This window comes from Acartia tonsa, chromosome 6 (assembly GCF_053477335.1).
Source record: "Acartia tonsa isolate MP-2025a chromosome 6, ASM5347733v1, whole genome shotgun sequence".
Lineage (NCBI taxonomy): Eukaryota > Metazoa > Arthropoda > Copepoda > Calanoida > Acartiidae > Acartia > Acartia tonsa.
In genome coordinates this window covers 17,014,704-17,040,293 of record NC_137265.1, presented here as the reverse complement: position 1 = coordinate 17,040,293, position 25,590 = coordinate 17,014,704, and the positions used below count along the sequence as shown (strand labels likewise).

The window sequence follows — 25,590 nt, the reverse complement described above, 5'->3', positions numbered from 1 at the left end:
TTGCAAAACTTCTAGAATTTGGTTTATGGACAAACTGACATTTTTAGAACTTGATTATAGATATGCTTCGCGTGTAATCTTGTACTTTATTGTAAAAAGAATCAGTACTCCAAAAATCAGATCAATCGGATGATCATATCACATAAAAAATAGTTGTTAAAAAGTTAAAAATAAATATGTTTAAAATGGACGAACAGACATTCTGGTAACGCTTATAGAGTTGCTACGCTTTCTAAATCGTACCTAACTACTGCAGAAATCATAATAATAATAATAATTAAGTTTGAAATCGATATTACAATTGTAACTTGCTTAAATCAACGAAAAAAGCTATACGTTATTTACGGAAGGACGTTCAGACGGACCGACCATGATAATAGAAAAGCTTCACTTTTAAACAGTTTGAATAAAAGAAGGATAATTTTGTGAAGGGTAAGAAACGTTCTTGTAATATTTAAAAAAAAACACCATGTATTAAGTATTTATAGGCGCGTAAGGGGAATGTAAAACCAATATGCCAAATAAAGAGTGGTTTATACATCCTATTCAATAACAAGTTACTTCTATTGAAATTAAGGTATTATCCTTTTTTGTTCTTCTGGATCCCCCCCCCCCCCATACCATGTTTTTTTTTTATTTTAGTGGGGTTTAAAACTGATGTAAAAACTTTGCCCAATTGGCGAAATATGCGAAATTTGGTACAAATACTGACTTAATAATGAGATGTAATGATATTACCAATTAGAAATGGATGGACACATAAAAAATATGCAAATACGTTCTTTAATCTAAAACAAAAACAAAATTTATTCGTACCATTTTATATTTAACTCTTCTCTATGGCACTACATAAACATTTAAACTTCAACAATTATATAAAAAAAATATTTACATTTTAAAATATGATTACTTAACAATTACATAATAACATATTTGTATTAGAGAACAATATTTACAGCAATGAAGAAAAGTTTTTTTTTTATAATGACTGTATGAAATATGAATAATTGGCTTATTTTTTTCATTAATTTTAATTATAGGACTCAAAAGTTCAAGAAAAAACATAACATAAAAATATATAATATTAATCTAACTTATTTTTATGTAAAAAAATCATCTATATTGATATCTTACCAGTATGATTATAATCTAATAAAAGAATATCAAGAAAATCTTTGTTATTGATAGTGGAACAACCATCCCTTCTCTCCCTCAATTAATTTTAAGGTATGAACTTTTTTTACATAGGTTATATCAAAATGTTATAAGCAATGTTCAGCTAATTTTAGATGAAATGGGAAGGCATTAATATTAAAAAAAAAGGTGAATGTACTAAATATTTCTTAAATTCTTGATACGGAGTCAAAGAATAATCATTATTTTAAGATTTTAAAAAAAATAGGGGATTGGCCGCTTTAAAACAACAATAATGAAGCCTCTATTAATTCTAGTTTATTGCTTAAGATAATTACACAGTTGCTTGGCAGCTGCCGAGCCCTTTTTATATAAATATCTGTAATGGTATTTATCCCAAAAATTACAAAAATGCAATGGAATGTCTTTTTTGATTAGATGAAATAAACAATTGATAATAATAAACAAAAACAAATATCTTTTTATGAAGAAAGATAATCTAAATATATTGCAACGCTCATATCAGGGAAGTCCAAGCTTTTCATTTTTTTTGGGTGGGGGGGAAGGTAATCTAATATGTTTTTTTTAATCTTCATGGGTTTAAAATAAGGAGGTTTCAAAGTTTCGTATTTTAACCCGCCCTTTAGAGTCTATGGCTTATTTTATGATTTTTATAGAAAATGGGCACTTAGAAAAATAGATTTGTAATAATCAATCAAAAGAAAAAAGTACTTTTCGGTATTATATAAAATTTTAAAAATTTTAAGAAAATTTTTTTAAATTTTAAACTTCTGTGTAGGTTTTTATATTCATCACAAAAAAATTACTCTTTCCATTTTCTAGCAACTAATAAATAAATTACATTTTAAATGAATAAATGAAGTAAATGAATGATATTTATTTATAATAAATATTCATGATATCAGTCATCTGTCCTTGAAAGGTTGTCACATTTCTCACCAAACTTTCCGCCAACTAAAATAAAACAAACATACATGAAAACCAAAGTCATATTTAATGCTTTCTGTAACGAAGCTTCTCTATAATTCACTTTGTTTGTCAGTTCGTCTGTCAGTAACTCAGTCAATAAGAGACACTATGGACAATTTTCTAGGCTGCTATTCAAGACAGGTGTTGTTTTAAAGCCAATAAGCCATCAGGGTATAATTTACTTGGTCCGTCAGTCTGTCGGTCATGCTACCAAAAAACTTTCAAGGTTTCGTGATTTTTTAAAGTTGATTTTCTTTATCTACTCATTTTACTTGTTTGACAATTTCACTTTAACCGAAAGTAAACCGCCTATTAATTAATCGAATTAAACAAGTTTATGTAGGGGGAGAAAGTCAATCAAAAATAAGCCACGTGACGTCATGAAATGAGGGATCATCCATATATTTTTTTTCCCACTTCTCCTCTCATCTTCCTGATTTTTATGACGTCAAATGGCTAATTATTGAGTGACTTTCTCCTACTGCATATTTATTAGAGAGTCGAACAGAACAGTCATTCGTAAGATTGATATTTTGAGACAGAGGGACAGACAGACATTCTACCTTTTCTATATTGAAATACAAATCTGTACATTTGTTACCTGTATAATATTATGTGTTGTTTTAAAGAATTTTTCTAAAGGTTTATCCTCTAACACAAACAGAGGAATTGATATTTCATCTCCAAATCTGGAACAAAAAAACATGCATATAAAATTTTATCATCTTTAACAGCAAATCTACCCTTCAATTGGCGCCATAAATAATATTAAGTTATACATTAAGCCAACTTGATGGAAAGAATAGTTATATCCCGCATCGAATTATATGCAGTGTTCCACGGATTGTAAAATAAAGAAATATTGGCACCTAAGAGGCAGAAGGCCACGGTCAGCTTTTATTCTAAAAGTATCTTTCAGTATGGCTTAGAACCGGTTCTATTTCAGCATAAACTAACATGATTCGTGGCTACTCTAAAAAAAACCTTTTTCCTGTTTTTTTTTACAGAAAAATATTATTATGTTTTTTAAGGTTACCTTTTTATGATGGCTCGCTCAACCTGTCTTAATACTCTAGGCGATGAAAAGGGTAAGCTTCTAAAATTAAAAAAGTAATATTAATCATTAAGTATTTGTGATTCTCAGCTTTATTTGGTTGTCTTGGAAAAGATAATTAGTTAAGTGTTCCATCCTGTATAAAAAAAAGGGTTATTTCTGACCAGAAATATCCAGGTTTGTATTATAACAGGGGTAGGGGGGTAGGGATGGCACGGTTTCAAATACAAGGTTCCACATTTATTTTTCACGAATAAAATAAAACAATTTCATTATTAATTCTAGTTTACACTTATGTAATAGCTGTCTACGGGCACTTTACATGTTTATGTATAGTTGATATTCTATAATCTATTGCCCTGTTATCAAAATTGTGTCGACATAATATCAACAGAGGTATGTTGTATGTAGTAAGTCGATATTAAGATTGCTATGACCATAGAATACCAACAGGGAGGATAATCCACCCCAAGTACATTGGTTATAACCTAACCAAGACAAAATAACAATAACTTTTGGGTTATTGCCATTAAAAACAAGGATGACAACATCCATAAAAGCAAAGCTCTAAAATGGATGGAAAAACGAAGATAAACGCTTGTTGAGTGTCGACAGAACTGAATAAACTGAATATTATTGCATATGTCTATACAAAATTGTAAGTAAATTTGTTTAAAACTGATTAAATACATGTTTCTGTTTAAGGACATATTGACGTTTTTAGGACTTGATTATAGAGATGCTTCGCGTATATAACTATACCCTGTTGTAATAGGAATCAGCATTCAAAAATCAGATGAATAGGATATTTTTAACATTCAAAAATTTGTTGTTAAAAAGTAAAATAATCAGGTTGTTTTAAAAGGACGTACGGACTTTCTGGTAACGATTGTAGAGTTGCTGCGCTTTCTAAGTCGTACCTAACTGTTATAGGAATCAGCATGCAAAGTTTGAAATCGATAGAACAATTCTAACCTGTTTAAATTAATGAAAAGAGCTAACTGTATCGGAAGGACCAACCCTAATTATAGAAAAGCTACGCTTTTAAGAATTAAAGTCTTTTATTCCAAATAAAGAAAAATTTGCGATTTATTACAAAACTTGAAAAAAAAATTTTTCGTCCAAAATAACTTTTTTTTCGCTTTTTTTTGTTCATAAATGTTCTTGCTTTTTAGTGTTTTTATGTTATTGTGCATTAAAATTGATTAATTTTGATACAATGCAATGTTTTGTAAAGGCTAAATTAATTTGTTGTCAACAATTTTACAGAATTAGTTGCTGAAAGAAATTGCTTTAATTAAACTGACAAGCTTTCATAAAAGTGTAATAGAAATCAAAAAGTAATTTGTAAATATTTTTTAGAGTGGAAGCTACTGTATAACAGTTGTCTGGTTCTCCATGATGCTAGGGTTGTCCGATTTTTGGTACTATTCAATTAACATAAACATAAACATATTTATTTGGGCATTAAAATTAAGACATAAAATCAAAAAATTAAAGATACAAATACAAATACAAAAAAACCACTATAACAATAAACAACATAAATCCTAATCAGTTCTGCCCGGGTAACCTTGAATAGATCACTATGGATCTGTCTACTTTGCCCAAAGTACATTTCAATGTTTTAAAAACTACGCGGAATGCCCTATCTACAATGTAAGACTACGTTGATAGAATGTATTTAAACCCTTCACATTTGTTTAAGCCAAAAATATTGTTTATCTTTACCAGGTTGACCACCCAAAGTTTGCTGGCATCTTTTGCCCGCCAGGATGGAGATATTTTTTTTAGATTACAACTCTTAGTTATGTATAATTACCATAATCAATTCTATCTTTCATAGACAAAAAAAATAGATGTAAACAGGACAGGAGTGTTCAACGCCCCTCCTCCCTCCCCTAACGTTTGAGGGTAAAGTGAGACAAATCTAAAGTTTTACGTCTCTATTTCGAAAGGCTATTTCAAGGAGAGTAATATTTTTTTTTTTGCTATTATTATTATTATGTATTTTATTGATAATTAACAACAAAGAAAAATTAAATAATAATATAAAAATTTACAAGGTTTCATACAGTGAAATTATGATTTTTTTTGGAGTTTAAAAGAGGAGTTCGTGGATAGTCCCCTTTGAATAACTTTTAAAATTACAGTTTTAAAATTACAGTTTTAATTTTTAGTCAAAAGACATGTCGAGTGATGCCAATGCTGCAGCTAGGTCTTCTTTGCTTAGCTCCATATCGGAGGTTTCATCGTCCGAAAGCAGCGAAGGATCGGGGAAAGTTGACGGGTGGTGTATATGTGACGCTTGAGATGTTGAATGTGATGAGTCATCTATATTGACGGTACTGGTTGAGGTACCTGTTGTCATGGTGCGTGTTTGATTACTGGGTGATGATGTGCTGCCTGGTGTTGGGATCATAGTTGAGCAGAATGAGGGGGTGTGATACAGGGTTGGTTTTTTTAAGGCTGTAACCCAGCTGTAGAAAGATTCTGATTCCTTCCTGTTGATGACAGGTAGAGAGGTGACCCGCTTGATGCTGATGGTCTTGAGATAGGAGGATAGGGTGTTCGTGGCTGCTACTGTGGGGTGGACCAGGTCATGGGTGAATGGAACAGGAAGGGTGCGGCCAAAAATTGCAGTTGGGGGGATAAATTCAACTTTCTCTATCTTTAACAGGGGATGAAAAGCCATAAATTTAATATTGCATCTGCGGAAAAACTACTAAACTTTGCCACCCACCAAACAAAATTTGTATAGAAATTAGTAGCACAAAAGTTGTGGTGCCCTAAACCTGAAATTATCTACATACCTTTTATCTACCTATCCCTGAGATAATCTACATACCTTTTAGCCGCCTGTCTGGCCTCGTTGTGCAGCAGGCGTTCAATCAGACCACAGTAGGAGAATAATGTTATACCCATTATCTAAACATTACAAACATTTATAATTCATACACAAACTGGTACAGTATGGGATGGATTATTATAAATGGCTATATCATACGTGGATATTTTGACATGGAAATTTTTTCTTTGTTAATATAGTCCTCAGATATTGGTCAATACGTTCCTCCATGGTCAGGGGAGGCGATGGGGAAAAAGTCATAAGAGAGCGGGGGATGGGAGTTTCGTTATAGTAGACTGCTGGGAGAAACATTTTATCAGGTATCCACGTATTCTATATCACTTGAAAGGTTAATACATTGAAATGTGTGACAGGCATTGTAGCCCAGGAATGTACAGAACAAAAGTTAAAAAAAAACATTATCAACTACTCAAAAAATTATGGACGATAATATTCAAAAGATCGGCTTTAATAGAGGCGTTACTACAAAAAAATGAGATTCTTAAAGAAAACTGACATTACTTGGATACAAGTTAGGAACGCTAAGTTTTAAAGAACATGAATTGGGTGTTACTAATAACCAGTAAAATATAAAAAAAATGTTAGCAAAAATTCATCCATTTCCATATTACACAAATATTAATTCAGACCTCCAACTTTTATAAACAGAAATATCATTTTTTACATATTGTGTAGATAAAGGAGAGAAAAAAGTATTATTATGTGTTTATTACATTATATAAAATATTATATAAGCATTTCTACAAAACAATCGATTTTAAATATAAAAAAACATCCACATGCTCACTTTAAGTAGAATCATTCTCCCCCCCCCCATCCCCCTCTTATTTTGAATCTTTTTAAAAATAATGGAGGTTTTCTTTTTTGCTTAATGCCTAATCTCTGCGGGGGCCCTAACCATACCTGCAGTGCCCTAAACCTGCAGGGCTGCCCTTTGAACCAAATAAAACCTTACTTCACCAAAAGTAAAAACACGAAAAATATCCACATCCCGCATTTTATTTTTAATTGATTTTAAAAATGGGGGGGGGGAGAAGTTGAAGTGGTTTCTGGGCTCGACTAGGCCCTTTGATGGAAACAGCCAATTGTCCTCATTTCAATCTATAACACAGAATACAAATTACCTTTAGGTTACAATTTGATATTTTGAGATGGTCCACAGTAACTTTGTAAATTTCTCCAGCTAAATAACAAAATAAAAACATAATTTGATGCTGTGAGTATTGGTGCAAAAAATATGACGTAAGAAAAAAAATTAGCCAATGAGAGTCCACTACCATTGCCGCCATTGGTCAATAACGGCCTCTCATTCGCTAATTTTTTTTGTTACGTCATATTTTTTGCACCAATACTCACAGCATCACAAAATAAAAACATAATTTACAAAATTATCTCATAAATTTTTAATATTTTCATTTTCTAAGAAAACTATAATATAAATTTTTAAAATCTTAAGACATTAAAATAGAGTGCTTTTTGTTTGTCTGTTGAAATTTTTCTAATACTTGGACTAATTGTAAGTTTTAGAGAAGATTTTTATGAAGGGGCGAGTAATCTATATACACATTACCTGGACATATTTGATATTCTAAATTTGATGATAATATGTGGCACTATAAAACTATACATTACCTACATGTATTCTAAAGAAGGTGTATCAACTTTTTTTATATAGCTAGCCGGTTCTTGTAGTAAGTAGTAGATGTAAACTTTTTCATAGAATTCAGATATGCAATCGGTTTTTTTGTAGACCTCTTATTTTTTAAGTAATTTAAGCTTTAAAAAAAAAAAGATTAAGTCGATTTTAAGGTACTAAAACGCAACAAAAAAAAGGAAGAAAATGTCCATTATGTACAAAAATAGTAAGATCTTTAATTTGACACCTTACTTCTTGAATTTTGTCAGGTAATTATTGAAAAAATTGATTTTTTTAAACCCACGAGAATAAAAACTTTGAACTTAATTTTATCATTTCATAGGTAAAAAAATATGGGTTAATATATACCTTTAGAATCAGAAAAATATTAAGAATCCATTGTAAGCAAAATTGAAAAAAAGTAAAAAAATAAAAAATAAACAAATGGCCAAATATATTTTTTGTTCAGGCAACACTATCGTCTTTCCTTTTTTACCCCATCTTTACCCCCTCTTTACCCCCTTCCCATTTTTATACTCAATTCAAGAATTAAGACGTTGCCTGTATAATATAATATGATATTTTCATATAATTCCTTTTATTGTAGTTTATATACTATATTGTAAACTTTTTATTTCAATTTTGCTTACAATGGATTCGTAATATTTTTCTGATTCTAAAGGTATATATTAACCCATATTTTTTAACCTGTGAAATGAAAAAATTAAGTTCAAAGTTTTTATTCTCGTGGGTTTAAAAAAATCGATTTTTTCAATAATTACCTGACATAATTGAAAAAGTAAGGTGTCAAATTAAAGATCTTACTATTTTTGTTCATAATGGCCATTTTCTTTCTTTTTTTTTGTTGCATTTTAGTACCTTAAAATCGATTTAATTTTTTTTTTAAACTTAAATTACATAAAAAATAAGAGGTCTACAAAAAAAACGATTGCATATCTGAATTCTATGAAAAATTTTACATCTACTACTTACTAAAAGAACCGGCTAGCTATAAAAAAAAAAGTTGATACAGCTTCTTTGATGATAATATGTGGCACTAGTAAACTATACATTACCTAGATGTATTCTAAATTTGATGACAATATGTGGCACTAGTAAACTATAGATACTTAGATGTGTTCTAAATTTGATGATTATATGTGGCACTAATAAAATATACACTACCTAGATGTATTCTGAATTTGATGACAATATGTGGCACTAGTAAACCGTACATTGAAGGGTCTGTCGATCTTCGAGTCTCAACCCTAAATAAAATGTAAAACTATTATTTTTCTAAGAAAAACATTCTGGATTTGATCTTGTAAGGCAACAAATCAAAGGATCCACTTATTGATTAAAATATGAAAAGGGTCTCGATGGTTTCCCTTAAAGAATAGAATCCCCAGATTAAAAGAAGTTGAAAATCAGGGGGAGGGGTTTAGTTTTTTTACTTTTGGTCTGGTTAGAAAAGGTTATATTAGGTATAAAGTATACCCTGCAGGGTCAATGCATCAAAAAATACTTTGAAGGAAACCGCCATTATTTCTTACTTTAGCTTTATGATAGAGAACTTGAGTGAGAAGTAGCTCTTGGCTCTGGCCGCCACGTACATGTTGACCAGCTTCGCAAACTTTGTTATACAGTTGCCAAATACGCCCTTAGACGCGGTTACAGCCACCTACAATGTACAATAGAGTAAAAATGGTAATAATTGACACATATGGGAAGAAAAGTATATGAAAATGAGTTGATCAATAAACTTTTATTTATACTAGATTATGACCGTTAAACGGTAAGTCAATGAAATATCGTCTAGAAGATGATCACAATCTACTTCTTTGAAAGATTTTTGGGATTAGTCCTTTTCGTGGCAACGCCCCTTAAGGGGCGATTCGTTGTATTTTTAAAATGGCTTTTTATAGGTTATTTTAGGTTAGGTTATATTGGGTTAGGTGATTGCCCCACAGGGTTAGGCAATTGGTCCCACAGGGTTAGAGCCCCCCGCAGGGGCTAGAAATAGGAGAAAACCAACTGTGAAAAATATGAAGAATCACACCTTAAGGTGCGTTGCCACGAAAGGGACTATACCCAGATTTTTTAATATTTATAATAGCAAAAAGGAGTATTTACTGCTATTTTTCTTCTGCATAAAGGTATAATAGCTGAGTTTAAAACTAAATGTGCGAAACTAAGGTGTCAAGAACCCCTTTAGTATTCTAATTTGATTTGACTGTCTTCTCCTTTTCTCAGCCTTCATTGATTCACCCTCCCCTAAAAAATATTCATTTGTACGCCACTAGTTAAAACTGATATTGTTTGTACCTTAGAAGTATAGCTGAGACTGGTATCCAGCCAGGCAGAAGTGACAATATCCAGGGAAGGTGGACGACCATAACCGAAAGCTGGCCCAGCGGTCAAACTCACCTAATAACAAGAACTGTCAGAAAGTTAAGAACCATTATCTCTATATAAAAGTTGTCTATTAGTCTGTCCACATGTTTGTACCAAAAGATCTCGCTAAACATTATTATAGGTCTTTATAAGGTTTATAACAATTTTTGGGGATACTTTCCCAAGGCAATCGCACTAAGAAAAATCGGGTATAGTCCCTTTCGTAACATCGCACCTTATGGGGCGATTCTTCGTATTTTTAACAGTAGCTTTTCTCCTATTTCTAGCCCCTGCGGGGGGCTCTAACCATGCGGGGCCAATTACCTAACTCTGTGGGGCAATCACCTAACCAAATATAGCCTAACCTAACCTAAAATAACCTATAAAAAGCCATTTTACAAATACGACGAATCGCCCCTTATTGGGCGATGTTACGAAAGGGACTATTCCCGAAAAATCTTAACCTTAATTTTTTTTTCTTTTACTTTTTAAAACTAAAATTTAAAGTGGGGGGGTGTCATCCTAAAAGTGCTCCAGAGTCCTCTAGGGGGGTAGCTGCTAGTATGAAACATAAAGAGATCATGCTATTTAATTTAAGATAAATATTCATAGGAATTATAATACTATTCAGGATTTATGCGTTTTACTGATGATTCTTTAAACCATATTAGTTAAACATGGAATAATCTATCTTAACTGACTGGTCCTACCAAGTTTGGTACTGGCTAACCTCCTGGAACTAGAATAAAGACTTGCCATGTATTCCTGCCATACTAGTTCTATTAAAACCTAAAGCAAGGATACCTGGCTGTTTCTACCAATCCTGGCCCTGCCCTTTCCTTCCTGAAACCTGAATCCAATCCTACCTGGCAGTTTCTACCAATCCTGGTCCTGCCCTTAGCTCCCTGGAACCTGAACTTAAGCATACCTGGCTGTTTCTGCCAATCCTGGTCCGTCCCTTAGCTCCCTGGAACCTGAAACCAAGTCCACATCTGTCTCCAAGTTGGAGGGTGGGAGAGTTGGTCTCCAATACTGCTTCTCCATTCTTAATGATTAAAAAGAGTATTTTCAATGCTAAGTAAAAACATTTCTTTTTAAAGAGAATCTTAATTGAAATTTTAAAGCAAGATGTCCTTTTACTTTAACTTTTAATATGACGTATTAAAGGGCAAAAGTTTCCTGTCAGCATAATAATGACAGTGTCTGTTGTTACACTAACACAACCAAATTTTAACTAGCATTACCTTAACCGTGATAGTATAGAAAGTTTCAGTGACCGTATCTGCCAGTCTTTTCATCAACCAGTTATCAATGTAGCTCCGTCTGTCCTTGCTGCTAAACTCATACGGGATTTCTTCATTGTTAGCTACAACATAAAAGAAAGAAGATTAAGTATAGAACTAGCCATTTAGCCGCTAGGGAAATATTAATATTTTCATAATATTTTATTTAATATATATAAATATATGTATGTATTGTCAATATATTTATTTCAGACAGAATTTACATTATTTATAGCTACTATATAACTGGGAAAGGTCTTTACGTCCGAAAAAGTCAACACAAAATTTTAGTGTAGATTCCAATACCTATATGACAATTTTTTCGGTACGGGGATTTTAGCTTATTCATAAAACACAATTATACACAAAATGAAAGAAAGATTCTGCATAATTTAATATAACCAAACCAACGGAACAATAAAGCACATAGAAGCGTAGCTATACAACAATTAAATTTAACTTACCAAACATTTCTTTGACAGGAATACCAATAACTGGCAATTTAGGCTCTCCCATTGCCAATAGGTTCTTTATAATTCGCTCTGTCTCATATCTAAAAGAAGAATAACACTGTCAAAATAATATCAACATTTGATAATTAACTTACTCTTAACTTGAACTTAAACGTTAAGATCAGTGTTCGTTTTGTTTCTAAGAAGCCTAAGAAGATCGATATTAGATCATTTACGTTAAATCTATGTGCAATAACTTTTAAATAAATCGCAACTGTACAGTATTGTGTATCCGCTAATTGACGAGAAGGTGATAGGTTCGAATCTTGACAAAACACAGAGGATAACTAAAGCAGTTACATTTTTTACTTCTGCTGCTATGTCATGTGGCTAGGAGGAGTGCCTTGGCCGAAATACAGGCACAATCTATTACCATGCACATTTAAAACTTCCATACAAAGGTTGTGCAATTAAAAGGTTTGTTGTTTCAAGGACGTTTGACCATATATTTATGCACATTATTAACTAAGATATAAACCAAAATACGAAGAAAAGCAATTATGATGAATTGACTATACCTGCTTAAGAAGTCTCCTTTAAGCCTGATAGGTCCAATATTAATTTTCCTTAGAAGTGATCCTCTTTGAACCGTATCTAGGAGCTCACCAAACGTCAAATTTGTGCCTGAATATTAGTATTGATTTTGTTCGGCTTTACATGAAAGTAACATGATGTATATCACCATGTTCGTCTGTCTTTTTGTCTTTACATAAAGATCTTGCTATCCGCTCAACCGATATGGTTCTTCTTTGCAATATAGCTACTCATAGGTCATAGGAAGGTTTATTACTATTTTTCGGAGGATACCACCACACTTCCAAGAGAAATTACCCCTAATGCTATAAAGCGGTAATGTTTTTTTGTCTGCAGGTAAAGGTCTCTGACCGAATGGGTTGGTCTTTTCAGTGAAGCTTTATAATTGTCTATGGGTGGTCATAAGCTAATCTTCCGATCTGCCCCGTCCTTCAATTCAAAATAAAAATTCAATGAAAAAATATACCTAAAATCTGTCTGACTTCCTTCATTTTATCCTGTCCATAGTTAATAATAGATTCTGCTACTCTGTATTTAGTTTCTAGCAGGCTGTTTGCATTCTTCACTATCTCTCCAAACGCCTGAAAAATGATTTATAGATGATATCTATTGCTGCTATATTATGTGTGTAAAGTATATAGTAAATTTATGGATAATTCCTTGGCTATTAAACAGGCACACTGTTCATCTGATTACATAAAATTAAACTTCACTGTATTCAAAGCGAAAATCACATTATTATAGGAAACTGCTTCTTAATCATCTTGCAAATAATTAAATTTTTAATGCTTTTCTCTAAAAATATAATTTTGTACAAATTTTCTTAATTTCTTTTTTAACAACTTCTTTTTTTAAATTTTATCAAATACAGCCAATAAATTTTGTGTATTTGAATTAAATGCTTTGCTAATGTCATGAAAAAGAAACTTGAATTAGAAAACATATTTCAGATTTTAGGGATAAATATAAAAAGAACCTTCGATTCCAAGACGTGCTTTATTTGACTATCGATTTACAATAACATTAAACAACACTATTTTTTTGGAGCAAATCTAGATAAATATTATGCAACGGAAAAAAAACTACATACCCTTGCAATCTCCTCACTATGATTGTAAGCATTCAGTATTATTTTAACTTTGTAAGGAATAAGTTCAGCCACTGTGAAGTTCTGAGCCTTCTTTAGGAACTCTTCGCTTCCATCTCCGGTCACAAATGAGTTTATAAACTAAAAAAAAATTAATTTTAAATCAATACCCTTTACAAAAGTAACAGATTGTCTCTCTCTATGCGTGCCAAAGGATCTCACAAACCGCTGAATATGTTTTTCCATCACAGTGTAGCTTCTAAAATGTTCTTAGAAGATTTGTAAATATTTTGGTGGAGGCAACTCTTACCATTAGAGGAAAAATTGCCCCTATGAATAAAATATCCTCCCATTTTTTATGTAATGTAACTAATTAAAAAGAATTTACAACAAAAAAAATGCAGTGCGTGGAAATATTTTCGACAAAACATAAAATTAAATGTCTTCCAATTAATTGGCAAATGTTTTGTAAAAGTCAAAAAGTCACAAATTACGCATCTAAATGAAGATCTATGTTGAATTATACTCAGAAAGAACCCAGAAGATTGATAAAAAATAGATCTTAAAAAATTTTAAACAATTTTCTGCCTTTGGCAGCTTAAAATTGCTGCGGAAATGTTGTAAGAGAACATTCAAATTTAAAAAAACGGTCCTACGACAAACGCAGGAGTCCCAAACGTCGGAGTGAACACTTAACCTAACCTAACCTATTTTTAGACCATCTTATAGGTTTTTTATATGCTTAACCCCTGCGGGGGGCTTATTTGTTCATTCATATATTAACCTAACCTTATCTGTATAGAAATACTTAATAAAATTAATATTTTGACACTCCTGCGTTTGTCCACTCCGACGTTTGGGACTCCTGCATTTGTCCTGGAACCAAAAAAACTAATTACACTATATAAATCATATTTGAGACATATCCCTTTGTAGTTTAAATATTTAACTTACTTGAGCTTTAACAGCTGTAATGGATTCGACAGCAGTAAAGAATTGTTCTGTCAGCTGCAGAGTTGTGGCAAATCCTAAATTAAAACAAAACAATGAAAAAAAACTCTGCATCCATATTTAAGTAGGCATACATATTACATATACACTAATCTATGTGGTTAGTAAGTGTAACTATTTAATTGATAGGTACACCTATATAAACTTCCACTCTAAAATGATTTTGTACTATAGATGTATATTTCTTAATTTTTATATTATATTGATTTCTTAATTAACAAAGAAGTGCATAAAAAACATGCAACCCTAGCATTACCGTCAAACATATGTACATAATGACTGATAAGACAGACAGATGGTGCGACAGAAAAAGGATAAGGAATACGATGCCTGGCAGACAGAATGACAAAAAGACAAAAGGACAGACAAACAGGAGGGAAAAGGGCCAAAAGGACACACAACCAGAATGACAGACAGACAGAAGGATTGACAACAGACACAAGGACAAAGAGACAGCAATAAAAAACAGACAGACAAACAGACAAAAAAACTTAATGAGTATGTTTGATACTAGAAAATAGGCACTAACGCGTAAAGGACGGCTTACTGGTAATATAAAGGATTTTTCAAAAAGATTCTCTAGATGTTAAATGTGTCCTTCCATGTGTCCAGTCCAACTAATTCTAAATCTTAGATTAGTATAGATCTATTATCAGGTACTATAATGTTGTTTATAAGAATTAAATTAAAAGTGACATGAATTATGAAGTATATATTAATGTAAATTAAAGAAAATTTTGTCCCAAGTATATTTTTAGCTAAAAATATATAAGCCTTATTTTTAAACTCTAAACCAGTCCTAACTAACCATTTTTACAACTATGTTCTGAAATTTCACGAACCTTTTTTGATTGGCGAAAAAGTTGCAGGAAAGATATTCTTTAAAGGTATTTTCCTTATATAAATGTAACAAGATAACTGTCTTTCTGTACTGAAGATCTTTCTAACCGCTGAACCAATATGGTTTCCTTTACAATGTAGCTTCTCCTAGGTCCTCTAGGATAGGGGGTAGGGAGACTTCCCCTTCCCCCTTACCCTCAAGTGCCCCTATTAGCCTTCAGGGGCGTAGCTGTTAGTTATAAGAATTAAGTTCTATAATATATTTTCTATGTATAAACTACAGTGTTAAATTAAATTGTCCCCAACAGAAGTTGAGATAAACTTTTTGCAAAAATGCAAAGAAAAAGAGATAAAAGTATAGAAAAGGAAAAAAAGATAGAGAAGAAAAAGAAATAGGGATAAAAACTTACAATCATTTTTGGCCAGAGTAAAAGTGTCTGACTATGACGTCAGAAAAAATTAACAACTAACCAATGAAATGGCGCTATATATTTTACCATTGTGAATACTGGCTTCTCATTGGTTAATTGTTAATTTTTTCTGACGTCATAGTCAGACACTTTTACTGTGGCCTCATTTTTGAACAAATATTGTATTCTTATTTTTAAAATTTATGCCCTCACTCAAGAGAAGAATCTTAAGGGACAATATAATGGGCGATTTTTTTTATGTAAACCCCCAATTATGTCAGACAAAACTATTGGAAAAAAAATGTGTACACATCTAGCGTGTACCAACTAATCAAGATTTGATATTTGGGGGACAGTAATTATTCCTATGCAGCAATTCACCAGAAGGGCTGGTGTGAATCCGGTAGGGGATAAAAAGGGGAACAGACCTTCCAAATCTCAAATTTAAGGTGGTGTTGACACTCCCCTACGGATTTATATATTTCTTTGGTTGGTATTAGACTATTTTTCTGCACCTTTCAATGAATAAATCAAATTCTTAAAGACTAAAGGTAAAGCTGCTAACTTATGATATGATAACTTTGCAATCCAGGTTAAAAAATACATTAATGGGATTGAAATATTTTTCCATGGCAAGAAAAATGACCAGAATTGATCTAGTACCTTAATAGAAGGAAGTAAGAGAAGATGACAATTCTAGAGTAGCTTCGCAATAGAGAAACTGAGGGCAAAAAAGAGGGGGGGGGGGGAGATTCTGATAAGAAAGTTTGATACATCAAAAAGAAGAGAAAATTGGTAAAAGTATTATAAAAACAAGGACGATAACGTCCAATCACAGTAGGTTTAACAACAATAATAATCCAGTATATGATTTACCATTGGCCAATTACAATGTATACTGGCCTATTATTGGTTATTTGTATTGTATGACGTCATTTTTATTTGACACTATACGCTATTTCAATTTGTAAGAGTAACTAATAAAATAAAACAATTTTCTTTGGACAAATGTTTTAACAAATCTATTATCCTTATGAAAAGTAACATGATCTGTGTCTGTCTGTCTGTACCACAGGATCTTAAGCAAACCGCTGAACCGTTACGGGTTACCTTTACAGTGAATCTTTCATAACTTTTCACAATTTTAGGTGAGGGTACTTGCAACCTCACATGAACAATTGCCCATGGCCATAGAGGCCTCTAGAAGCATAAACACTAGTTTTGATAAAGCTGCCAGTTTCTAAATATTTTTTTTATCCGATGAAACTGCTCTACAAATCTACATGTTGGTTGATAGATCTGACGGTCAGTTGATCAATTTATGACTTTCTTAAACCTTTCCCTAAATCCAGTATCTTTCTGTGCATATGAGAGTGACAGTCTAGAAATATTTTTACTTTTCTGATTAAAAAATATTACAATATCTATCCAACATAATAATACCCTCCTCCCCCGGCCTCCCCCATAAAAAAAAAAACAATTACTATATAGAACCAGTAAAAGTACTATGAAGAACAGTAAAAAACAATTCCTGGTTATTTTAATCTTTTTTTCAGGAATGCTCCTTGAAATCCTTAAAGGGTAGTTTTTTAACCACACTACTGTCTGGAAACCTTAAGAGATTTCCAAACAAACTGATGTTGTATGAGTATGACGCTATTTTTTATAGGTACTATAAAGTACTTCAGTTACCAGGTACTTCTGGAGACAGGTAAACCTGACAACGGCATTCCAGAAGTCGAAATGTGGCATAAGTAATCATTAGTACTCTTATATTAGGTTAGGTAGGTTTAAAATAACACAATGTAAAATACTAAAGTCCTTAATTGTGTTTTGTACTATATTATTATTAATATATTTTGACAAAACATTTTGATTATATTGTTGTATTTTTCCATTGGCTTGATTGATTATTACTTATTATATAATAACTTTGAATATTATTAATCAGTCTTTCTGTACTAAAATAAGGAACCTCCAACTAGAGGCGTGTACAAGGGGTGTAGGAGAGTGAATCCACTCACTTCCCTGATAAGATTATACGGGTATAGTCCTTTCCACGACATATCTCCATAAGGAGCGATTCTTCGTATTTTTCACAGTAGCTTTTCTCCTATTTCTAGCCCCTGCGGGGGGCTCTAACCCTGCGGGGCCATTTACCTAACCCTGTGGGGCAATCACCTAACACAATATAACCTAACCTAACCTAAAATAACCTTTAAAAAGCCATTTTAAAATTACGAAGAATCGCTCCTTATGGAGATATGTCGTGGAAAGGACTATACCCGATTATACTTACCCTGAAAGGGGTCTACAATACATGTGGGATGTTAAGTAAAAAATTCAACCACCCCCCCCCCCCCTCTTGAAATTAAGGGGGTGAATAAAAAAATTTGTGCGTATTGCGCGCAAATCACTCCAATTCTGAAAAATTAGTTATTTTATTATTTGTTTGAAATTTTTTTCTGAACACCATAAGATTTACCCCCCCCCCCCCCACCCCCCCCCCACCCCCCACCTTAAAATTACACTCCATTTGTGATCTCTAATACACTCGCAATCCCCTAACCCCTTTCGATTTAGATTCAAAGGGATTATCCAAAATCAATGGTTTGTCAAATTTTTCAGGTGTGCTTCGCGCTTTCCCCCTTAAAAAATCCTAGGTACACTACTGTATCCAACACATATGTACACATATGTATTTTATCTTCTTTGTTATATTATGACATTCAATGAATGAGCTTATTAAATTTTTTCTTTTTACTTGATTAATAACGAAAAATTATTACTCCTTATGTACCAATTTTGAATAGTAATAATTAGTCTTTCTTTACTAAAAAAAGGAACCTCTATAACATATTTTTTTTTCTTTATTATGATAAAGAATTTTTCATAATGTATTTTCAGAAGGGTTTTATAACCTCCCATCCCCCTCCATTTCTTATTTTAACTTTTCTTAATACAGTAATTCAAGGTGTTTGGTTAAGGGCTAAGGTCGCAGCCAAAAGTGAGGTTAGTAAAGACCTTTGCCAATGTGAGGCTCCATCTTTTTTTTTTTTTTATAAATTTAGAATGCATTTGGATAAAAAATTGCTTCTGACTTAATTGCTTGATTAATTTTTCAATAACTGTTGGCGAATCGAGTGTTTATAATAGTTCTTAGCGACCAAGGAGGTAGATCTACATCCAGACGACACTAGACGAGGAAAAAATTGGTATTGATTTATGATTTTTATTTTATTATTTATTGAAAAATACGATGCTTTACATGAATTTTCAGTATAGCTGAGAACTGTTTCTAATCCAGCTAATATTAATCGGTCATACTGAAACTCTAGATTTCTAGAAAATCTTAAATGTAAAAATGTAAAATCTTCAAAATAATTTTAATAACATCATAGAAAATTGCATTGAAGAGCAGTAATGTTAGACCGACAGACAAGATTTTTAGAGAATACGTGAATTGATCAAAAAAACTTTTTACTACAAACTTAGCAATCTATCTTAATCTAATCTAATCCATCTAAGTAAATAATTTTTTCCAAAATAAATCGAATGATCATTATGAGAAACCTTACATAGCCACCACTATTACTTTAATTAGAAATGTTTATAACAGATGATTACAATTTAGTTTACCATTACTACCAATTTTGTAACAATTATTTCTCAAAACTTTTAACACCACTTTTATGGCGGCTCCACATCTCTGTTTGCAACAGTAAAAATAACAATACCAAATTACTCAAATAACATGTTTACGAACATTAATTGTTGTCAGTTAAAGCTTTCCATTATTTTTCTTGTCTATCATTTTAGTTTTAATGTACAGTTCAAGATGTATGCATCAGGGTTTATATTTGTTGCAATGTTTTCATGGTAAATAGGGAAATCTATAAATGTTTATAAATCACTTTTCAACATTCTAGGGTCATTTCAATCTGCACACACACACAAGTTTTCCTCATTTCGCATATGATTCACAATAAAAACTTTTTTAAAGCGAAGCTTTTCTATAATTAGGGTCGGTCCGTCCGTCCGTCCGTCCGAGATAGATAGCTTTTTTTGTTAATTTAGGCATGTTAGAATTGTCCTATCGATTTCAAACTTTGCATGGTGATTCCATTAGTAGTTAGGTACGATTTAGAAAGCGAAGCAACTCTAATCATTACAAGAATGTTCCTACGTCCGTTTTAAACATGTTGATTTTTCTACTTTTTTAACAACAAATTTTTATGTGATCTAATTATCCGTTTGATCTGATTTTTGGTATATTGATTCCTGGGACAACAAAAAACAATATTATAAGCGAAGCAACTCTATAGTCAAGTCCTAAAAATGTAAGTATGTTCATAAACATTATCCTGTATCAAGCAGTTTTCAACAAATTTATTTACAATTTTGCTTCGACTCTTATACTTTTATATTCTGATTATTCAGTTCAGACACTATACACGTGTTAATGTCCGTTTGTCCTACAGTTTCAGTGCTTCGCATTTATGTGTGTTGTCATCCTTGTTTAAAGCACATTTTGACATGGAGGTGGTGGACATTGAACTGTAAATTAAGTTGGTACCCAAACTTACATAGACGTTGATTGTTGCTTTTATGGTTATTTTTACTTTCGTACGTTGTTCAGCTAACTGGACCTTGTCACCCAAAATTACAAAAACTTTTTAATCCAAAGATCAAATGTTGCTGTTATAAACTTTTGTCCGATATTTATTAGAGGATTTTGGAAAAAAAATAACTTGGTTTTTTAATGCATCTCCTTAACATTTCCATCACAATACTTCTGATTTATTTTAATAAATTTATTATTAGGTCCACTGTACTTGGAGTTAAAGTAGTGATCAACCAAGGCACTGGTTATGCTTTGATTCAACCACAAACTGACAAAGAAACAAGATCATGGACAATTTGTTTCAGAACAAGGTTTGAACTTTATAGAGTTTGTTAAATAAAGCTTTTCTGTGTGCAGCAAGTGATGGGATGTTGGACTGTATTTTGTACTGATATTAAAAGTTTATAAATATTTCACTTATTCATTGAATTAAAAATATGGTTACTTTCATAAAATATTTGTTGTTTAATTCAATCTAGCAGTGTCCATACTTTTAAACCAATATTTTAAATCTACAGAAGAGTTTATCATAATTCAAGGTGTTTCACTTAAGATCAAAAGCATGTCCCTTTTTCAGAGAAAATTGTATTATATTCTGCACAATAATTGTTAGGGCAAGAATTTTAAATATTGTAATCTACATTGTGTAGGCAAATAAATAAAATAATCTAAATTCTGAGTAAATGTAAACTATGCATATGGCCCTTGCCCTCTCTATTAGTCCAATTATCTAAAATATCACTTCATAGGAATCTAATGTTTTTTTTTCAATGCGAAATATTGTGAGCTACCTCTTTTCTGTTTTAGACCAGAAAGATTCAACAATGGGTATATACTGGGTTTACCATTTGATATATACAACTTTAAACTGCTTGATCCTGCCTATACTTTCTTCAGAGTACAAAATGCAGGTTACATGGTTAAAGCAAAGTAAGTCTTGGTTTAATATTTTTTAATTTTGCTGATTTAAATTGAAGATGACTCTTCCATTTATTGTGTTATAATTTTAAACATACATTATTCAACTCATTAGACATTGATCTTTATCTTGAATTTCAGTTTCAAATTGTTTCAATGGAATTCCGTCTGCGCCATGTATGATTATAGATCAATGAAAATAAACATACATGTGAATGGAGCATTGTCACAGTATACTGTTTCAGCACTAGATGGACACAAACCTTTAACACCAATCTTAATCATAAATATGACACTAGCTGCAGTTCATTTAGGTGAAAGACCAATGATAGGCAGGCTAGGAGATGTCCATATATGGGATAATGTAATAAGTACACAGAGTATTAGAAACTATGAAAGTTGTGTTCCATCTGTACAGGGAAATATACTTGATTGGAACAAGGCTAGTTTGACATTATATGATACAGTTGTTGAAGAGGTAGATCTGCCACTACTCTGTACACCAAATATTCCAGGTTTAACATTACTACCTGAGAGGCTCAACTATGACAATGCAATGAATCTTTGTGAAAGATTGGGTGGCGAGTTTCCTGCTTTTAAAAAATCAAACGATAAGCAGAATGTTATCCAGCAGTATAATGAAACTGATTCTTGTAAATCAACTGCTTATATATGGTCAGCTTTTACAGATCTTAAGACTGAAGGAAAGTTTGTAGACAAAACTGGCGATATCTTAGATAAAAATGACTATAATCGAGGTGAACCAAATGGGGGAGAGTTTGAAAATTGTGGAAGTATCCATTATACTAATGGTAAACATGTTGATATTGGCTGTTGGGAGGCACTTTGTGGAGCTTGTAATTTAGATCATCTTCCACAATTTAAATTGCGGGGGTTGCTGCCAGTTCAATATGATTATGACAGGACATACTACTGGACAAGAGCATTGCAGAATGGAAAATATGTATTTGAAGGAATAATAAAGAACAAATTAGTAGCTAACAAAGATGGACATTGGACTATTATTGATGTAAACAATGGTACAGTTCTCTTGGAGCTTCAAAATCATAATTATCCAATGGGAAGATACTCCTGGCAAGATAAGGTTAAAAATAATACCTTTATTCTATCATTTGATGGATGTAATGATAACCAGTTTAACTGTGGAACTGGTAATTGTATTATGATGACTCAACGTTGTAATGAAAAGAAGGATTGCCCTGATAATAGTGATGAAGAAAATTGTGCTTCAATCAAACTACCACCAGACTATAATCTTGGTGTTCCACCTTTAGGCTCTGCAGACAATGGAGAGTTAACTATTCAAATTTCAAAGTTTTCACTAGATATTGATGATATTCTTGATGTTGACGGCCTCATGGATACACAGTTTGGAATTGTTTCTATTTGGAAAGATTCTCGTTTGACCTACATAAATCTTAATAACAATGGACCAAGTGTAATCACAGAAAAAGAAAAGAAATTAATTTGGCTACCTTCATATACTATTTGGAAAGCTGATAGTAAAGGTCTACAAGAAGAATTCGGGTTTCAAACACTGTCTGCTTATGCCTTGCAAAATGGAACCATTTCGGATAAAAACAATGATGTAGCTTACTCTGGATATCCAGGTGATTATGAATTATATCTTTAATTCATTATTCAAGAAAGGTATTTACAAAGTAAATCAAATTTGAAAAAAAAGTTATTTTATGAACAGAGCTCTTAGTTACTTAGAACTAAACCTCATAATTCTTGTATAGCTAAATAATTGAATTTTTAGGAGATAATACAAGCTTGGAATATAGACAATGGTTCAAAACGAAAGTTATTTGTAAAAATGCACACTTGCATTTATTTCCATTTGATGAAAATACGTGTGACTTTAAAGTTTCCTTGTATGGAACTTTGCAGTCATGGGATATCAAAACAAATAAACCTAATATCAAGTTTAATATTTCATTTGAACTAAAAAAGCCAAATGAGACAATAAAAATGTATGTTGTTGATGAAATGACTTCTGAAATTAGTGATTTTGGACAAATACAAATAAGGTATTTTGAATGAAAATCACTATATCTTATGAGATTTTAAAGATAAAATTTATTTCAAATGTTTGTTTAGTGTATTCCTGAGACGAACATTTGTTGGAATATTTCTACAGAATGCCCTACCCAATATGCTACTCAGTATAGTTGTTTTTAGCTCAAATCTCTATTACAATGAGAGATTTGAAGCAGCTATAGCAGTAAATGTTACTTGCTTACTTGCAATGTCAGGTAAAATTTACAGCAGTATAGCAGTAAATGTCAATTTTTAAAGAAAAGGGATAGTTTCATGAAGTGCATTTAAAAAAAAATACTGAACTGTAAGTTTTTTCTATTTTAAATAACGTAGTAGTGCATAATATAAAGTTATTGATTAAAATTAAAAGATTTGACCAGGGATTTTCCTTAAAAAATGAGTTTTTCATTTTTATTTTCAACTTCGTTGCATGTTATATATGGCAAAAACTTTTTTGTCATAAATACAACATTAGATAGCATTCACTAGTTAATAGAACTTCAAACTTTTTATACAACAAAATACACATAACAACAAAGAAAGATCAATAAAATATTTAGTATAGTACTTAGAGTAGTGATCTTTTTATATGTCTTAGTAGAATATATTAGGCATTGGATAGATATGATTGTGATAAATAATTTTAACATTGACCTGACCGAACTTTTTTTGACAATATCTAAAAAAGTTAGTGATTTGCAACATAAATTACATGAGAATGGTCTTTATATATATATATACATATATATATGTTGTATGGTTAGTTGGTATTTCCGCGTGAGATAATGTGTATATTGTAAGTAAACCGGACGGTTTTCTTTATTTTTTTTAAAAGAATCTCTAGAAAACCTGTCCTATAATGAACCGGATATTATTTTTTATGTTTTTAAGTAACTTGTCCCAAGGGGAACCCCTGTTAAATTTTTTTATAACTCTTGTGAAATATGTGAAAAAAGCTTCTCAGATATTGGTGTTTTGGCTATACATATTTGGAAAAAAATAGACCATTCTCATGTAATTTATGTGGCAAATCACTTTAACTTTTTTAGATATTGTCAAATAAAAAAAGTTTGGTCTGGTCAATGTTAAAAATTCTTTAACATATAATCATATCTATCCAATGCCTAATATATTCTACTAAGACATATAAAAGTTCACTACTCTAAGTACCTTAACTCTTTAAATACACTTCGTAGAACTTTCCCTTTTACTTATTCAATACTTAGTTAAAAAGTAAATTGTTAAAATTACAATCAAGGAAAGAATAAAAAATTAATTACATGTTTTGAAATATAATTCAATATTTCTATTAATGCTATTTTTATATGAATAGAAGAATATTTTTATTAAATTGAAATACACAACATTAATTCAGGATTTTTCATTGCCATATTTCAATCCTTACCAAAGACACCAAGAATCAAGATAATAGATATGCTTCAGATAAAATCTATATCATTGGCAACAGCTACAACTCTTCTACAAACCTTTGATGTCCAAAACAGTTTTTGGAGACCTAACAAAAGACTTGAAAATATTAATAACTGGATAAACTATATTTTGGATCTGCTAATTTTTTGGATTATACCCATCTCCGGAATAGCTCTTGATGTGCTTTTTGTGGTTGTTGGAGTAATGTATGATTTCAAGATATTTTCTACTAAAGATGGATTCAATTTTTAAGCTATATTTGCTGTTAACCTTTTGAGTTGTATAATAACTTGTATTCAATAAATGAATTTTGAAAAGCATTTACTTCTAAACCTTATCCTTATAAAAAGGTAACAGGACGTCTCTCTGTCTGTTTGTTTGTTTGTCTCTACCAAAGGATCTTGCTAATGGCTGAACCAATATGGTTCTCCTTTACAGGTTAGCTTCTCATAGTTCCTTGGAAGGTTTATATCATTTTTGGGGAAGGGTACCAACAACCCCGCCAAGAGAAGTCAGGCATAGCCGCCAATGTAATATATAGTGATTGTTGAAGAGTAGCACAATCTTAACTAAACATAAAGACTTTCAACTAATATTGGCCAATATATTTTATTAATGTTTGAAAGGAATATTATTGGTAATGTGATGATTAAATTCTTAATAATTTACTAATATTTTTGTAATTTATTCTGAAAAGGAAAAATATTAGACATACAATAATTAGTTTTTAATCATTACCAATATTTTTTAATTCCTAATTATGGGTCTCATTGAAAATTTGGACTAAAAATGAACACTA

The 25,590-nt window shown here is 31.5% G+C and overlaps 2 protein-coding genes across 2 annotated transcripts in view; one reads left to right on the top strand and one right to left on the bottom strand.

The window, feature by feature from the left end:
* Window positions 1-1,898: 1,898 nt before the first annotated feature.
* Window positions 1,899-25,590, bottom strand: part of LOC145322994 (uncharacterized) — a 52,403-nt gene continuing 28,711 nt past the window's right edge. The window contains exons 14-28 of the mRNA XM_080165381.1: window positions 14,448-14,521; window positions 13,497-13,634; window positions 12,873-12,987; window positions 12,391-12,496; window positions 11,825-11,913; window positions 11,322-11,443; window positions 11,006-11,122; window positions 10,009-10,110; window positions 9,237-9,364; window positions 8,869-8,951; window positions 7,172-7,230; window positions 6,027-6,106; window positions 3,161-3,220; window positions 2,726-2,813; window positions 1,899-2,109 (exon numbers count right to left, since the gene is read on the bottom strand). Of these exons, the coding sequence (XP_080021507.1) occupies window positions 2,032-2,109; window positions 2,726-2,813; window positions 3,161-3,220; window positions 6,027-6,106; window positions 7,172-7,230; window positions 8,869-8,951; window positions 9,237-9,364; window positions 10,009-10,110; window positions 11,006-11,122; window positions 11,322-11,443; window positions 11,825-11,913; window positions 12,391-12,496; window positions 12,873-12,987; window positions 13,497-13,634; window positions 14,448-14,521 (1,439 nt within the window). The 3' untranslated portion in view covers window positions 1,899-2,031. The remainder of the gene's footprint in view (window positions 2,110-2,725; window positions 2,814-3,160; window positions 3,221-6,026; window positions 6,107-7,171; window positions 7,231-8,868; window positions 8,952-9,236; window positions 9,365-10,008; window positions 10,111-11,005; window positions 11,123-11,321; window positions 11,444-11,824; window positions 11,914-12,390; window positions 12,497-12,872; window positions 12,988-13,496; window positions 13,635-14,447; window positions 14,522-25,590) is intronic.
* On the top strand, window positions 23,086-25,111 carry LOC145323289 (uncharacterized). The gene is made up of 3 exons (XM_080165717.1): window positions 23,086-23,350; window positions 23,421-23,575; window positions 24,736-25,111. Exons 1-3 carry the CDS (start codon window positions 23,292-23,294, stop codon window positions 25,041-25,043), a joined length of 522 nt encoding a protein of 173 aa, XP_080021843.1. The 5' UTR covers window positions 23,086-23,291; the 3' UTR covers window positions 25,044-25,111.